Source organism: Blennius ocellaris, assembly GCF_963422515.1.
Source record: "Blennius ocellaris genome assembly, chromosome: 6".
NCBI lineage: Eukaryota > Metazoa > Chordata > Actinopteri > Blenniiformes > Blenniidae > Blennius > Blennius ocellaris.
This window is the reverse complement of record NC_137655.1, coordinates 10,863,623-10,881,461: the sequence shown is the minus strand read 5'-3', so window position 1 is coordinate 10,881,461 and position 17,839 is coordinate 10,863,623. Positions and strand designations below refer to the sequence as shown.

General features: G+C 37.7%; 1 protein-coding gene across 1 annotated transcript in view; it reads left to right on the top strand.

Moving 5' to 3' along the window:
* The window catches only part of thsd7ba (thrombospondin, type I, domain containing 7Ba), a gene marked incomplete at both ends in the record, with an annotated part of 155,919 nt that overhangs the window by 79,821 nt on the left and 58,259 nt on the right, over positions 1-17,839 (top strand). Inside the window, 3 exons of the mRNA XM_080498156.1 lie at positions 3,499-3,614; positions 5,337-5,469; positions 7,392-7,499. Coding sequence (XP_080354282.1) covers positions 3,499-3,614; positions 5,337-5,469; positions 7,392-7,499 — 357 coding nt within the window. The remainder of the gene's footprint in view (positions 1-3,498; positions 3,615-5,336; positions 5,470-7,391; positions 7,500-17,839) is intronic.

Sequence of the window (17,839 nt, the reverse complement as noted above, 5' to 3'; positions counted from 1 at the left end):
GGGAACATTGTATATCAGTACATTTTCTCTTCTCCTCATTTTGAAGTGTTCCTGTGCTTTCTTTAAGATAGAAGAAAATGGACCCTAAGAGAAACAAATTGTAAAATATGGAAGAGAAGTAAGAGAACCTTGTAAAATCAAAGAGAAGATGCAATCATGCTTGTCCCGAAGAAAGAAGAAAAAAAAATTGAATAGCACAACCTCCATTCTCCAAAAACATCTTACTTGAAGATATGTGTATGCATTTAGTTACTACTGATGACCCAGAGGACTTAGCACATGGTGAAATTACAGAATACCCCCAGAGTTTTATGCACCAAGCTCTGCTTTCATGTTTTCTGTCTATCTATTTAGTGTCTCTTTCTCTGGTTTGGAAAACTAGAGAATCATTTTGCTTATGCTCCTCTATTATCTCCTCCTCTTTCAGCAATACAATATCAAACACTGCTAAGGGCTTTTGTGCTGTCATTGTAATGATATTATAGCTCGCACCAGGAAGACAGATTTATAAATAATTCACAGAGTTTGCCCTTCTTTAGCACAATATATTATTGACACAACCATTAAATGGATTATGGACAGTTTTTTCCCTCATGCTCTTCCAACACAGAGGCTTTAATGAAAGTTGTCATTTCTGCTCCTGCAACAGCTCTTGCCTGTACTGTATGCTTTGAATTCAATCGTTTCTTGGCTATTTATATGACTGCCAATATATCATTTATTGAAACAACGTCTAACTCATAGCCATGCATGTCAGAATTCCTCACAGATGATTTTTCACTGTCAATAGCATCTAGGTTAACGTATTTATCTTGCAGAACTGTGAGCTGTTTTTAATTTTTTACAACATGATTAAGATACAATAGGTATTAAATTTCATGCCTATGAAAAGGCAAAGGTTTGGCCTAACATATCAGACTTCATGTTGCAATAACACACACCGAAAGTAGCACATGTACTTGCTTTCATAACAGGATGAAATGGAGGGGAGAAATGTACAGCCTCAACGTGTATTTATCTCCAAATGCGACGACAATGCAGGAATGCTACTAATACCTCTGAACTGCCCCTTGCTGAGAAGCAGAATCCTCTGAATGCAATTGATGTTGTGCTGCTTGAGAAGGGTCACCTTAGTCAGCAAACATCTAAGCGTTTCATGCTGAGCAATAATCTCCGCAGTAAGCAGTGGCTCAACATAAAGGTTAGATGGGTTGACTCGCTGTCAATAAGCATCCCTCAGGAAAACATCGGATTGATTTTCAGTTCCATTTCTGTTCCCCTTTGTGACTTGGATAAAACATTTATTAACATCCTTAAGCAGTGGTGCAATCAGTGAAGCCTAGGGGTGGTCTCAAGGTTAGAAAAGCGAACTTGGGATGAGGAGTTCACAGGTTTGAATCCCACAGCTGATGTGTCACCACTGTGGGTCCCTGAGCAAGACCCTTGACCCCGTTCAGCTGCCTGGAGCGATGTCATGTGGCTGCACCTCAAGTAGGATAGATCAATGCAAAAAAAAAAAAAAAAAAAGGAATTTCCCCAATTAATAATGTATGATTGATTGAGTCCATTAGTTGAATTGCTTTTGCTGTATCAGTTCACTGTTTAATAGAATAATTTATTAATGAACGTAAATGATAATATCAACAATCAGACAAAAATATAGTGCATATTAGATGATGATGTGTATATTAGGTGATGTAGACAGAATTTAATATTTTGTTTGATAGAGACTTTCCATCGACACATATTTTATACTGCTTCATTCAACTTATCATTGCACAGATCTGATATGATCCCAGCAGGCTATGGGTGCATGCAGGGGACACCTCGGACTGTTTACTAGTCCATAACAGGATAAATGCACGTGTGCAAGAAAAATTTTGTCCACTTTAAATTAAAGGTAAGCTATCATTCAAATGCATATACTTAGCCTTGTGAGATTGATCTCATTTTCTAAATGGAGTTGTTGGGTAATGCGATGACACCTTCAAAACGATCATCATCAGTGTGTGCAAGACCTTGAATGTACCCTATCATGTCACAGCTGAACACTGGCCTTGACTGTGAGTCTAACCGCCTCATCTTGAGCAAAACACACAATATTTCCCCCGCTGCTCTGTTGCGTTGCCATGCCCTCTGGCATACATCACCGCAAAGAGGGAGAGAGAAGAGTAGGGATAAAGCTAGGGAAGGATGGGTTTTATGTATCTTGCCTCCTTATGATTTGGCATACTTTGATCTCGTTCCTGGGCGTGCTGGCTTTCTGCAGTCAGTAGGATGTGGCACCACGCTGGGTCTCCAGTGAGACCTGGATCTTGTGGTTGGGCAAAGGAAGTCAGTCACTATGAAATGGAAAAATTGGAATTCAATGTGTGTGTTTTTGTCAGACGGAGGGGGGTTAGCTGCTGGTTGATGAAGACATCAAAGCTTGTGACTTACTTGATTTTACATAGGCGCGTTAATCCGCGCCACTTCAAGGTTGCACAGCTCACACAAAAAAACTACACCGCCAAGGGGCAGTTATAGATATGCTACCCAGGAAATGTACCAAATACATGTACCTAAATAGGGAAGAAATTCCTGATTACTTTTTGTTTCAAGACTGGGAAATGGTTCAAAGTAAGTGAAATGCCCTTTAAAATGTGATAATGTTGCCTTGGCATTGCATGGATGTTGTATTGGTAAACAGTTTGCATATCCTCACTTTTCCCTGGTTTAATTAGCAGCTACATATTGATTGATTTTTCTCCCATAACGCTTCTTTTGGTGCCAACAAAAGACCACTGTGGCTGCTCTGTATATGTTTATAGGGAGATAAAATGCACCCACCTGGATATTTAAATGGATCATAAATTTGTTCCCCTTGCTTGTAGGTAACGTCCTGTACGACAGTCAGTATCGTCTGCTCTGTGGAGTAGATAATGCAAAGAAATTTCTCTCACAATTTTATTCTTTAATTGAAAACAAATACGTTCTGGAGCCAGCTGCTAAGATAATACATCGGATATCTGAAAGGACTGGAATGGGACTGAGAGAATCTTTATGTCATTTCTGCGACAGCGTCTCTCACGCTTGTGTTTGGTTCTGTTATATAAAAAATTTAAGCAAAAGTGTGCTTCCTTAGTATAAATAATGACTTGGGTATGTAAATGCACGAAAAGCCATAAAGAACTGTGACGTTGGATGAATGAAAATAATAGCACTGGATTTCTGTTATTTTCAGAGAACATTATTTGCACCACGGAGACACACCTGAATGTGTGAAAAAACTCTAAATTCCTATATCTGTCCACCTTTTTTCTCCACAGCATTCAGGCAGGAGATACATGTGATCAATCATGTTTTCTGTGGGGATATGTGTGATGTCAAGGACAGGGCAGTAGTTTCATTGCACTGTCCTCTTACCAGGACGTTTATCATTCTTCGCCCGAGGGATGAAGAGAATTTAAGACCACTGCTTATTTTCTCTTTTTTTTTTTTCTTCCCCTGTACGGTCAGGTGTTCGGATTCCTTCCGTCCAGAAACTGTGAGACCCTGTTTACTGCTTTGCAGAAAGGACTGCATTGTGACACCCTTCAGTGAGTGGACAGCCTGCCCGTCAACCTGCCTTCCAGGTACCTTGTCCCTTGAATTTGTCTTTGCTTGCTCTAGAAATCTATGCCTACAGACTCCACACTGGCCTGAAAATTCAAGAAGAATTCCCACAAAGTTGATTACATTTGCAGAAATGTTTATATTTTTGTAAGTGAATTGTGTTAACACTGCATACAATAGAAGTACGTTTATATTAAGCTGAATATTTGTTATTTATTCTAACAATGCTTCCATGTCATCAATTCAGTCAAGTGTCATCAAGTGTTTTCCTTTTACATGGTGCTACAAGAAACACATTTGTGGGATGAGCAGCGGAGATGAATATGGGTTTATACTCAAGAAGACTATGCTATCAATTTTATTTAGTCAATTGTATGACTGAAGAGCCTCAAAAGATTGTGAAAGACCTGTTTAGAGCCACAGAATCCTGACACCTTTTCCTCATCTTAGTCATGTGATGTTTACTTCAGTGTCTCCTGCCAAACCGACCTGTCACAAGGAGAGCTACAGTATAAGCTGCTCTCCAGGACGTGGCAGCATTAATTTTTGATTACTTTGCAGTCAAATTTCAACCACCTTCCTCCCTTATCCATACCACCCTGGTCTCCACCTCTGGCATCCCCCACACGGGCCACCTTCACCCCCTCCCAACTATTTCATTGACACCTTGAAGAGCATGAGAGTCATGTGAAACAAAAGAACAACATTTATGACTATTTTAACATACTCTGCTTTACTGCTAATCCCACAAAAATGCATGTATTTTTTTTTTTTTTTTTAAATGTGACACAATTTAAAACCAAAAACAGGCCTTCAAAGTTCAAATAATATAAGATGTACCTCTAAAATCATTTCATGAGTTTAACATTTCAGAATTTTTTGGGCTATGTTTGCATTAAGAAAACACCAAAACGACTGATTGAACGCAACATACCGTAGCATTGTCTAAGACATTTTGATTTAGCTGGGGTTTGAATTACAAATCATTACTGTAATCACAGCTCTCTACATAATGAATTAGATATTATGATACAAGCATCAAATAACCTGAACATGAAGACGTGAAGTAATGTATTTTTGTTACAATGCCACAGGACATGCTTCAGAAAAATTGCGAGCTGTCACAGGAAAGTGCTCCCCTACAATGTGTGTAGTGTAGTCAATGATTACATCTAATTGTAAATGACAGCGTTAACTGTCCATTACATTAAGCTGACACATCACCAGGAAAATGGATATTTAATGGGTTTCCATATGTGTACCGTAGTATCTCGGAAATCAAAAAAGTATGTAATTGTTTTTAGAAGGATTGAGTCGGCATCTCATCTTTGTAAATATGCTGTAGTCCATTGGGCCTGTTGATGATGTAATCACTGTCTTAATTGCACCATTTTCAATGTTTAGTAATTAGTGTTGTGTAATGAGCCTTGGAGCACAAGCCAAATGGAGCCATTACAGTGTGGCGTGTCCGAAAACAGACTGCAGTAAAGTGGAGGACGGCCACAGCACACAAGGGCAGGCGACTCAGGATCATATCCAATCTGACACCACTTGTTTTTTAGCCGTCTCTATGAGATATTGAACTGCACCAGTGATATTTAGATTTATTATGTATAAATAGTTCAATGATTTTCATGCACATATCATGTTACATTCTTTATCTCCTTTCAAATGTTCACTTCAACTCAACATTTGCACATAATCTGAGCTCAGTTGTGAAGATTGTGTTTCATGTTGTACAGAAAACTCCACCGCCGCCACACAGTCTCGGTACAGGACGGTCATTCAGAGGTCTGCTAATGGAGGTCAGGAGTGTCCTGACACATTGTACGAAGAGCGGGAGTGTGAATCACACCTTGTATGTCCAGTGTATAGGTAAAAGCACCATTTATACCCAACTGACTCTGCTCATACAAAAAAGTAAACTGAATGTATCTGCTATAGAATTACACTGTGAGCTATGTTGACTCTTGTGTCACAAGGTACATTCATGTTGTGAAAAGAACTGTAGATGTGTAACAGATCAGAAAATGCATACATTTCAACACCTGCACATGTTTTTATATGGCCCTATATCACATATTTAACATTTGACACATGCAGTACTGTCGTGTTAATTGCAGTGAAATGCTTCTGATGTTAAACTTAATGGCATTTGAGTCTGTAGTAAACTAATGAATGTCAAACAGACTTAATAGCAAACAGCAGACAATACACCCACACAGGAAACACATGAACGTCTCAATAAGAGATTATAGCCATTACTGTTTTTTTTACCTCTTTTATTAACAGCTCATTGTATTTTACATGATTGACATAACTCTGCATTCATATACATGTTACGGTATTGTAATTAGTTGTCAACTAAATTCTAATAAAGCCGATCAAACTTTAATTATCCAATTAGAACAAATTACATCAAACTGGTAGAATCTTGCTGTTGCATACCAATAGCAATAATAACATTTGTAAATTATATGTAATAAGTAAATGACAGATAGATGAAGATGTGACCTGACGCAGCAGGTAAAGAACCTTTGTCATACAGCAATCTGTCCCTGTTTCAAAACTGTCGAAATAACCTGTTCTCAACTTTTTTAGACAAACATTGAGGTTTCAAACTCACTTCATGATTCATAAATCTTACAGTGCAACATCTCCCATGTCAGAATCCACTAGCTAATAAAATTAATTAGTAAACTAATTTCGCTCCTGTCATTATAAGCAGGTCTGATTTGCTATGGAGGGAAATGGTTGATATAACTCCCTCTGGTCTATCTGCTGAATTCCACTTGTCACCAAGTTATTAAAGTTACTTCAGATTCTGAATAATATTACTTCACCAACAGACTGGATTAAACACATCAAATAAATCTCAATGGATTTATTTGATGTGTGACTGAGCTGCCAAAGCTCACATGTTAAGGGTGAAACTCATACAAATCTAAAGAAGTAATGTTTGGTTGAAGGCTACCGTAGCTGTAGTTTTACATTAAATTCTGTTATTGACATACACAGTTGAACATTTGCTCATTTGTGCTACATGGAGGTTACAACTCGGTTATGTGAATGGTGTTATTCTGTTGCCTGTTTTGTAATTGCAATTGGTCTTTATTATATTTTGAAACACCGACACAACAGTTAGATTTTACCACAACAGCAAAACGTTCTTTTTTTTCTCATTATCATTCACCCAAAACAGTGAATAATCAATAATCCCTCTCAACTGAAGTTACAGAAGTTACAACTCCACACGCAGTGATCATTGGAGAGGCAGGTGTAATTTTCTTCATTCAATTTTTTGTGTGACAATCAGGAAAGAAAGACTGAAACATTGAGAAAAAAATGTTACATTTATATAAATCAGGTTGTAACAAGTTCAATGTATTTGCTAACAAATCTCAGAATTTTCTGTATGTAGATGTTGATAAAGCAATCAATACCGTTTCATCTCTTACTCCCATCCTGAAAAATCCAGCAGTATGTCTCAGCAGCAATCTTCTAAACACATTTAAAGCAGCATGAGAACGAAATACAGTGCATGTTTCCAACAGTGTTCTCTCCAAATACAAACACAATTGCAATGTAAGTCACACAAATTCAATAGCACATTTTGTTATTAAATTTTTCTTAACCTTCATTTCAGCTGCAGTATTATTTCCAAAAAGCTACATCTACTCCTGCTTTTATACACATTGAATTGTTGGTCACAGATCTTTTTTTCCCCCTTGTGTATGAAACTACAATCCAATACATTTTCATCTTATTGCTATTTCTTCTGTGGCCTTTCGATGTAGGTGGAGGACACACAAGTGGCACACTTGTACCCTGGTTCCCGATTCAGTGCGCCGGGGATTATCTGGACCAGCAGAGGCATGTGGAAATGGTTTGGAAACAAGAGGCAAGTATTATCCCTGACCTTTTCTATTCCCAACACTTTTAATCCTTCAGACAGCTGCAGCTGTATCACCTCTTTGCTTTGCTCTTCTGTCTATTTACTGTCCTTATTTAATGAGACCTAATAGCCCCTTCAGAAGTGCTCCACTAACAAGCAAGTGATTGAAACATTAAAAAAGGAGGCAATTTGTTCAGCTGATGTAATGAGATGAACCTTTCTGTCTGCTGTCTTGATGATCTCATCACAGCGCTGTTATTTTTGAATAATGTTTGAATTAAGTCAGATGGTCACTGCCACATCTTGACAGGGAAGTAAATAAGTAATCAGATTTCTTTTTTCAATACAGTACAAACACTCACAGACTGACTTAACAATGCAGGGTATTTTCTTTCTTTCCATGTACTGATCAGCCATTGTATTATAACCACTGGCTAGTGAAGTGATAGGAAGGTGTCAAATACACAGTGCATTATATGTCACCAAAAGTATATATACTTAATATAATACACATTTTTATGGTTGTTTGGTCTATACCGGATCTACTTTTCAGCTTGTCCATTAAATAAAGGCTCATGTTTTATGTTGGTTGCCTCAAGTTTTGGATTAATTTCCATAGAATACTAAGATACCGTTGATGTACCTATAATGAAGCCTTGCATTCATCACCAGCATTACATTAGTAGCGAGGCAGACGATCACAGCGAGCCACAGAGAAACCTGAGGCACACACTCTGAACATAGCATATTAGTTTTCCCTGCAACGTCTCATTATGACTTACAAGCATGAGTGCACATCTTGTCTTGTGCGGTAGCTTCCTGAAAGAGCCAAACAAACATATTCGGGGGGCGGGGGTAAAGTGCACCTGTTGAAATTAACAACCCATTAGCAATGCATTCAAGAAAGTTGTTTTTCATTGTTTTTTCCCCTTTTTTAATGTTTTTGTTTATTGTTAATATAATGCAATATGGCTTTTCCACACAAATGAATTGCAAAGAGGTGGGTTGTATGTTATGTGCGTTGTCATATTTATAGACTGTCTCTGGAACAGCATTTAGAATGCTGATCAAATGTACAGTTTATTTAGCATGGGACACATAGTAATGAGTCTCTATAATTGATATGGCTAGAGGCTCTAGCCAAAAACAACAACAAAAATTGCATTTGCCAGTTAATCGTATAACATTATGATATTGATAATCTTGTACAGATATCATAATTTGTCCTTTTTTATACTTCCACAGCGTGTGATTACCTCCTCCTAATTTATTGTCCCGACTGCCATCGGCCCAAATCATTAAAAAGCCAGAGTGTTAATTGGATCATTTTGCACTCATTTATGGGCGAGCTAACATCCCAATAAATCCTTGAAAGTGGCTGTTGTATCTAATTCACTTACGTGATCTCCAAGTGAAGTTTCTCCAGCTCACTGTGTCGCCCTGAGAACTTTTTCTGCATTTGTGCTCTCAGCATTGCTCATTTTTTCGCCACAGTATAATTATGACTGACATTTCTCAAGTGAATTTCTATGACTTTTCAGTACCGATGGAGAACGTGTTTGTAGTATTCCCAGGTTAAGAGCATGCCTCATTGACCTTTCGAGCTTCTTATTTGAATATGATTAGAAAATGGCTAAGCTAAATACCTGTGACATTTCGAGGAGTGAAGTACAGTGTGAGTGTGGAATTTGCGACAGGTAGAATTTACACCGAATTTAAATGTGGATTTTGAACAAAGAATTTAGAGTTTACTTCCACTTAGTTGATGGCTGAACCTTTTCCATACAAAAGGACACATAAATGTCAAACCGGTACATCATTAAGACACAATAATTGGGATTAGGGGCAGAGTAAGGGCATAGAAACAATGGACAGGGGCACATTAAGATTTGAGGACAGAAAGGTAACTCGAGGTTTCTTTACTTAATTTATTCAAGGACCTTTAAAGAAGCCAAGTATTGCAGTCTAAAGAACTAACTTCAGCAATATTCAGTTTTATGTATGTTTCTCTTTATTTGGGTTTGTATTTTAGACACATGAGACTGTATTCACTTTGCTTGTTTTTGTGATGATATTATTGCCTGGTTGATAGAACATAGAGAATCTTATCAAACTGAAATTCTGTTTAGTGATTTTCAATAGAGGTACAATTTATTTTAGTCAACTCAGCTGAAGTTTTAGTTAATTTTGTCATGCTAATTAGTTCATGTGAATGACAGTAATTCTTTTTTTTTTTTTTTTTTTTTTAATGTGGGTAGAGGATAATTACAGAACTTGAACCAACCTGCATCCCCAAAGACATCGACGTCTCGCTCCAGACATTCTTTGTGCGACTTCATTTTGGTTGAATGAAGAATTGTAGAATTTTACTTTAATAAATTTCTTCATCGAATTAACCAATCAATAGGCTGCCACACAGTGTGGCACTCAAGGGAGAGCTGGAGGGGGCCAAGGGACCTATAGTGCATTTTATGAGGGGACTGTGTTCTGTGAAACCGGAGGAGGCGGAGGAAACCTACAGACACATGGGGAGAACATGCAAACTCCAAGCATAAAGGCTCCGACCAGTACTTGAGCCAGCGCTAACCACTGCTCCACCGTGCCACTAATATGCTAGACTTCCTGATATTTTTCACCAATCTCGTGTTGGTGGGTCTGCTACATCTGCTGCATTTTGCGTTTTTTAATTCAACACAATGAAGTAATTTTACCTTAAACAGATGTTTACTTCATCCCAATTATAAGTAATATAAACAGCATATATAGTTATTACTTGCCCATAACCTTAGTTAGATCACATTTATAACAAAAATTGCTATTCGTTTGGTTTTTTGATGAAATATTAAAACAAAGAAAATAAGTTGTAATCAACAAAAACGATGTTTATAACCAAGAAATACCCGACAGCGCATGACAGGTAGATAAACCAGAAGCTGGGATTCCAGAGGTTGGGGCTGTAGAGATTCTAACTGATGGTTCTCTAGGTCCAGTGAATGGGGCACCAGCATTCTCCTCCAGAATCCTGCACTTGATGGCTACAGAGGCATTTTGCAGCTGTAGGCAGTCACCAGATAGCCCATGTTGTCCAACTCTCCTTTTGTTATATCCTGACCCGTGATGATCTCTGGTTTTTGATGCTAGAGCAGACAGGTGTCAGTGCTTGAACTTTGCAACGATATTTCAACCTTGTGTGGGAACAACACACACACACACACACACACACACACACACACACACACACACACACACACACACACACACACACACACACACACACACACACACACACACACACACACACACACACACACACACACACACACACAGAGGATGAGAACAGATTGAGTGTACATTGAGTGAACTTACAATTCCCACACTTTTATTTGCCCTGTATGTATTATAAATGTGTGTGTGTGTGTGTGTGTGGGGGGGGGGGGGGGGGGGGGGGGGGGGCACAGTATGTTCTTCACAGAAATTGAGCAAAGGCTAATTAGTCTCAGTTTAAAAAATTTATTAATTGTATCATTTTTCTTTTGACAAAAAATTCAAATGGGTCCCACACACCCAGACACCATACAAGGGTTAATGCCCCCTTGGCTCGACACACAGATATTTTCAGCCTGCAGTTCTGGAATGACAAAACCTTGTGTCTGTTGTTACCACCTTGAGGGATTTCAAAATATTTTATTTGACCCCTTTGTGAGTTAATGCAAACACAAACTCTGTTTTGAGTGGTCACATTTCACTTATATTTGAGATCAGACCATGTTTTCTGTAAATATTGCTTCAATAACAAGTCATTCACAGGAGACACCCAATTAGTTTCAATCAAATTCTGAAAGCATTCGCTTCAAAGAAGTCTAAGATGGACAGAGACTGTCAGTAAAATCAAAAATTATACAACTATCCCTTGTCTCTATTATATGTGAGCATGTGTGTACTTGACATTTCATTTTTTTGAGGTTTTTTTTGTTTTTGTTTTGGATAAATACAGCCTATATGATGGCTATTAGGTGGACTGGCTGTGTTCACGTCTTGCGGAGTGTTTAAGATGATACTTCTGATGTCTCACACACTCTTTTCTCTGCAGACATCAACTTGTTTGAGTGTGAGCTGAAAGCAGGCTGTGTTCAATTGACAGGTTTGGTGTCTTTGGATGGGAAAGCTCGCTCCGCTGGCCTCCCGTCTGCGGCTGTAAATGCTTTATATGTTTGTCCTGTTTGTGTCACTCGTCACTTTATGCGTCAGCTGGTGTATGATTGCCAAACTTTACTCAACCTTCGTCTGACTTCCAAAGAAGTGTTAGCGTTTTATGTCTAATATAATTAAAATCTAACACCACATCTATCAGGGGTACCAGCTCATCTCCCGCTTGCCCCCTTTTTTTACCAATATTATTATAATAATTAATGAAAATGACTTGAAACCAATGAAAATAGTTTTAAAGCTGACAACTCTTGTTTAGATTCCAATGTTTCCGAAAGGCGTCATCCTCTCTTTAAATAAAAGACAACTCATCTCTCCAAGTCATATTGAGTGTTAATGCAGTCATTTATTTGAAAATGATGTATTTCAGCTCTTCAAACTCATGCTCTTCAAATGGGTGACTCGACTAGAACACTTTTAGATGTATTTTGCTTCTGCATACAACACAATACACTACACATACCTTTTAAATGGTAAAGTGCTTTACAATTTCTATTGTTGCCCTCGAGCCGCTATAAGATTTTCGCAGCGACAGTGAAGAGCACTCCTGCAGCCAGCCACACAGCTCTAACGTAAAATTGTTTGAGGCAGTAAAATTCGGCAAGAGTAAAATATACCTGAGAGATAAATGACTGAGAAGCCACAGGGTCTCGCCTCATCAGACTTGCTTCATCACATACTATGTCTTTGCTTTGATTAGACAGGGAAATTGCAATATAGTGAAGCAGCATGACAATGACAAACAGGGGTCTTTTATTGATGGTTCTCAAAATCTATTGCAGTGGGTTAATAATCCATTCGTTTCCAATAAAATGCTTATCATAATATGGTATCGCATCCTATCTATTTAAATGGTTAATCAGTGGTTACGTGTAGAAAATTAACCTCCTGGTGGCCTGCAAGTGATTATGAGGTACTGACGAGATGCGTTATCATCAGTATGAAGCAAATGTAAGCCAAAAACCTTGAGAAGTACCTCAATGTAATAGACTGCGAGCCTCCTTATTCTCTTGCCCTCCTTAAGTATGTTAATTATATTCCTCTTGTAGAGTTATTGCTCTGTGCTTTAGGATGTGAAAATTATTGCTCTTATGATTGTGGTGCAACGCAGGGCAGGCTGACCTCTTGAGTTACAATGTTACTGGCTCATAATTGCTGATTAGTGATTGTTTTGTTTTTTTTGCATGTTGCTTTGACTTTGTAACTCTGCATAATTACGATGCCTCTAGATGATAGTAACACATTTGCCTTGTAGCAAATATAGTGCATAAAAAAGCCCTTTGCATTGTGAACAGTGTTAATCTATGAGCTGATTCCTTCCTTTCATTTTCATACAATGTTTCAAGTGTTGTGGGGGGCATGGGCCAATCAACAGTTCAAATAGATGTCATGGGGGGCATACAGAAATACCCAGTGTAATCCTGGATATGCACAGCAGCAACACAGAAATGTGTTAACCATGATACCACTGTGCACCCTGACAGAATATAATGCATTGCTTGGATTATCAGATTGAGTAAAATGTAAATGTAATCAATACCATTTTGACCATTTTAACATAATTTCAGCTTAAAAAGAATTTGAACTCATAGAGTTCTTGTTTAGTTCTGTTATTTCTTATGACATGTAGCATATTGTTTACCTGATGCTTCTTGGACTGTTCAAGTAGCCCTGTGTGTGCACTGGATGCAGGTGTTTTCAAAAACATTCATAATAGTTGAAGTAGCAACCTGGACATTATTTTCAGTCAATCAATGTGTTGGATACTCTCTGAACCCCGAAACCAGGCTCATCGTTTCTGTTTAAAATATGTGATGAATTTGAAGCATGGTACGTAAATGCATGAATCTGGCCCCTGCCCAACCATGTTGAATAAATGCACATTTTCAACCCAAGTGCCGAGAGAGGTGAGGGTTGTGGTACAGTACATGCACTGTCCCAGTGCACTCGCTAAGCCTCCCTGATAAAAAGCATTACTCACTGGGGAAGTGTTTAAGAAGACGAATTGCAGCACCATTGTAAATGGGCAAAAAAATAAAAAATAGAGGCAAACATTTACAATAGGAAAAAAAACGAAACGGTGAAGGTCTGGTGATAACTGCAAGTGAGCAATGAGCTAATGCTTTACACAGTAACTGCGACACACGGTGTCTGAATTCAGCCAAATTGTGTCTCACAACCAGCTGGATGCATTATATTCCCCCTCGAGCAGAACTGGAACCGTTGCAAGGAATTATTCAACAGAAAATGAGTCAGACTGATGATCTTTTGCTGCAGGAAAGATGCAACTTAATTACCATGATGAATCCAGTTCACATTACTTCTCATGATACATTGCATTAAAGAACATTATAAAAGCAGTTTGACTCAGTTAACATGAAGATTATTAGATGGTGGGTGGGCGAGTGGGATGTTACAGGCACCAAAGGCCACTAGAGTCACCAAGATGCTCTATGCTAGGGGGCATGTGGTGGATTTCTTTCATTTTGGTCTATTCATTCCTTTTTCTGTCAAATTATTTTTATCGCATGGGAAGGAAGGCAACATTGAGTTCACCAGTTGACCAGGAAAAAAAACCCATAAATGAGTGAAGGGCTGGAACTTAAGAACAGTCTCATCCATTCTTAGTCATGATAACTACAGCAACAAAGCTACTCCTATGTGCTCATACCAGTTAAAAACCTTTGCAAACCCAATTGTTAATTATAATGTGGCAACATTATTGTATACCATATACGATGAAACTTGTCCAAATGTATGTGGGCTAGGATCATTTTAGGGGTAAATGCCACAGCTTTGTTCCATCATGCATGGTCTCTCACCACTTGGCATGCTAATATTGTGGTTTTTCACAGATTTTGGTGCTTTAATACCCCTGACTTCTGGCCCATTGCCACCAGGTGTGACATGTTGAATTAATGAATTTAGTCACAACCTATCATCAACATGTTTTGTCTTTTTTGTGAGGACTTCCTATGAGGCTGAATCTCTGTGCAGCTCTAAAATAGACTTGCTTGTTTATTAATTTATTTAGTTTGTTTTTCAGGGACCATGTACAAAAAACATTAATCTTGAAGAAAAGATGCTTCGTACCAGATTTTAGCTAGTTTCCATCTACAGTCCCCGGGCAGGCACTTAACATAATAATACATATTTACAAATACAGCATACAGTAAACATGTATAACATTAGCAGTAAGCATGAATATGTAACACCTGCTTTCATAAAAATTCCTACAGATATTAAAACTCTTATGTAACACGTTATACAGAAAACACAACGGGCAGGAAAACATTATAATACACATTATAAATATAAACTACAGTAAGATGAGTAACATTATTATTAACATCAACGTACAAAATACTAAAATACATTATACAGAAATACAGTGGACAATTAAAATAGATGCCAACACATAATAATGCTGACACAGCTGGTTTTTCCTAATGTCATTTTTTTAGGTTTTGAGAAAAAGTGTTCCAGTCTACAGACTGCTTCAGCCTGTCCAGAATCTGATTCCAGAATTTGATAGCTTTAAATGAAAAGGCTGATTGTGCAAAGGTGGAGGACCTTTTGGGGATGGCACAGTTTCTGTGAGCTGTGGAGCGGGATGTTCTGGTTGTTTGTTTGGAGAAGAGTTTGATACATTTTTTTCAGTGGCAGTGCAGCAGTATTGTTAACAATTTTGAAGAGGGTTTTTGAATGAATGAATGGATGAATACAACTTTATTTCAAGCATACAAATATAAAAAAAAAAAGGACAAGAGAAACATTTAAATTGGAAAAAACGATTTGATGATTTGATTTGTTTGGTTTTTCTCTTTGCTCTGTTAAAAGCACCTAGAAATGACTGTTGTATTTGGTGCTATATAAATAAAGTTGAATTGAATGGAATGAAACAACACGTCCCAGTTGATCTACATTTGTATGCCGAAAAGGAGTAGGAAGAAGTATAAAAAATGTATTAACGTTTTTCAAATTAGTATATTCGATTAGATTGCCAAAACGGAGTATTTTGTATCTGATAAGAATATTAAAGCGATACTAACAAAGGGGTTTTCTATCTGGGACCTTTAGTGCTTGATAATTGGCCTGAGACCAATAGGACCAACAATAAGTGATGTGTGAAGTGATCATGGCATTAAAGTATGTGAAAGATGCCTTGACGCAGTGAAATAGACAAGCTATTTCGGGCTACATGGTTACATTATTCAAGTATTGTACATTGAGCAAGGATCCAGGTCAGGCTCCATCATGTGGTTAATTTTGCATTTGCCACAAGCTCAGGTAGCATTGAGAAAGGACAAGAACAAGCCCTCATCCCTTCGATCGATAATGTATGATTGGATCAGGAAGCAGCACCTGATGTAAACAATGGACACGTTGCACCCTGCTTGTCACTAATCATTATGACAAAACATCCATGGTTGGCCTCACTTTAATGTAATTTGGTGACTTCATTATACTTCATAAGACTTCATTTTATTTTTCAAATGCAAATCTGTTCAATATGGACCTTTTAAATTTCTTGTGTAGATTGTACACTGAAAAATTTACCTTTTAAGTGTACAATAAAGGCTCCAACAAATAATGTGATTGATGAAGGTGTAAAAGGGCCAAAGTTTAATAAGTTAAAAAGACTTCTGTTTAAAAGTAGTAAATGTAGGAATGTTTTAATGTGAAAATGTGTGAGTGATGACTGATAAAACCCCCATGGAATGACAGAATGGGGCTGAAACTCGTTGTTTCAAGCAAAACCATTTGAGGTCCATGGGAATAAAAAAAAAAGAAGCATAAAACAACACAACATATTCCGAGCCAATGGAGACATTCAATCATTTCTACAATTGAATATGTTTTTTGGAGAAGATAATTATTTGCTATTATTCAAACAAAGGAAAATAATAGTCATGTTGACAGGTCCATTGTAAAAACATCACTCTGTAACCTATACATATTCATATTGAAATAAAAAGAAGAAATTTTTTTTGTTCAACTATAATTTGACTTTCACTTAATTGCATGTGCATAATAGCTATTATCTCCCTTTCAAAGCATGTGTTGAGTAGAGGTCTTATATGTAAATGGCCGCCCCACGCATTCTCAACAGACATGTAGAAACCACACAGAGTTTGTGGGGGGCAAAATTTAAAAGGCAAATAGAAATCGATATAATGGATTAAAGGCATGTTTGTAGACCAGTGAATCCTCAAAGACATCAAGGTTTTTGGGGAGTGGAGTGGAGTGGGGGTGGGGGTGGACGGGGCTCATGGTTCCTTCACAATCAACACGGCTTTACTTCAGATTACAGAGTCCAGGAGTGGAGAACTTTGTATGTGAACATCGTGTCTCGTCCACTGCATTTTTGTTCATAATACTAGTTTAAAGAAGCTGTCAATACATCTTGGTGTTGCTCATTTCTTTAAGTAACATTGATTAAATCTACTAGTTTTTCTCCTCTCGGGCAATATTGAACCTGTGCACACTCATAAAATGATGCTTCCCTTCATCATGCAGGCCAGGTATCTTTCAGATTAAAAGATTAAGTACTGGGAATCAAAACCACTCTTTTCTCACTACTGATTATTATAATTAGATTTTTGTTTTTAATCTCGGAAGTTTTTTTTCATCAAGTATGCCACATCAAGTATGGTGACTATACGTACCCCACAGTTTCTTTTTTTTTTTCACTTTAATTAATAAAATATGACACATTTGAGGGGGAAAGCCATGTGTGTGCTCTTGTGAGACTCATACCTCACAAATAGTACCTAATGGACATATCCTCCTTCCTGCACATGTTCCCTCAATAGATTAGATAATTGGATTTTGGAGCACCTTTGTGCATATATTTGCATATTAACGATGGTTTCAGTGGTAGTGGTATAACTAACGTGTGGTGAAATGTGCATCTTCTTATGCATATCTTTAGAGAGAGCTTTCCTATTGATTTACTATTAAATGCAAACCTCATTGGCTTACTTGATTGTGTTTAATGTGTGTTGTTTATTACACACCAGAATAACAAGCAACACAAATGCTTATGATCACTTATGATTCTGCAGCCTGATTTACCTTCAAGAGTGGTGGTATTTTAACGTCTTATTTGGTTAAAGAAAAAAAACAAACAAAAATTGAGCA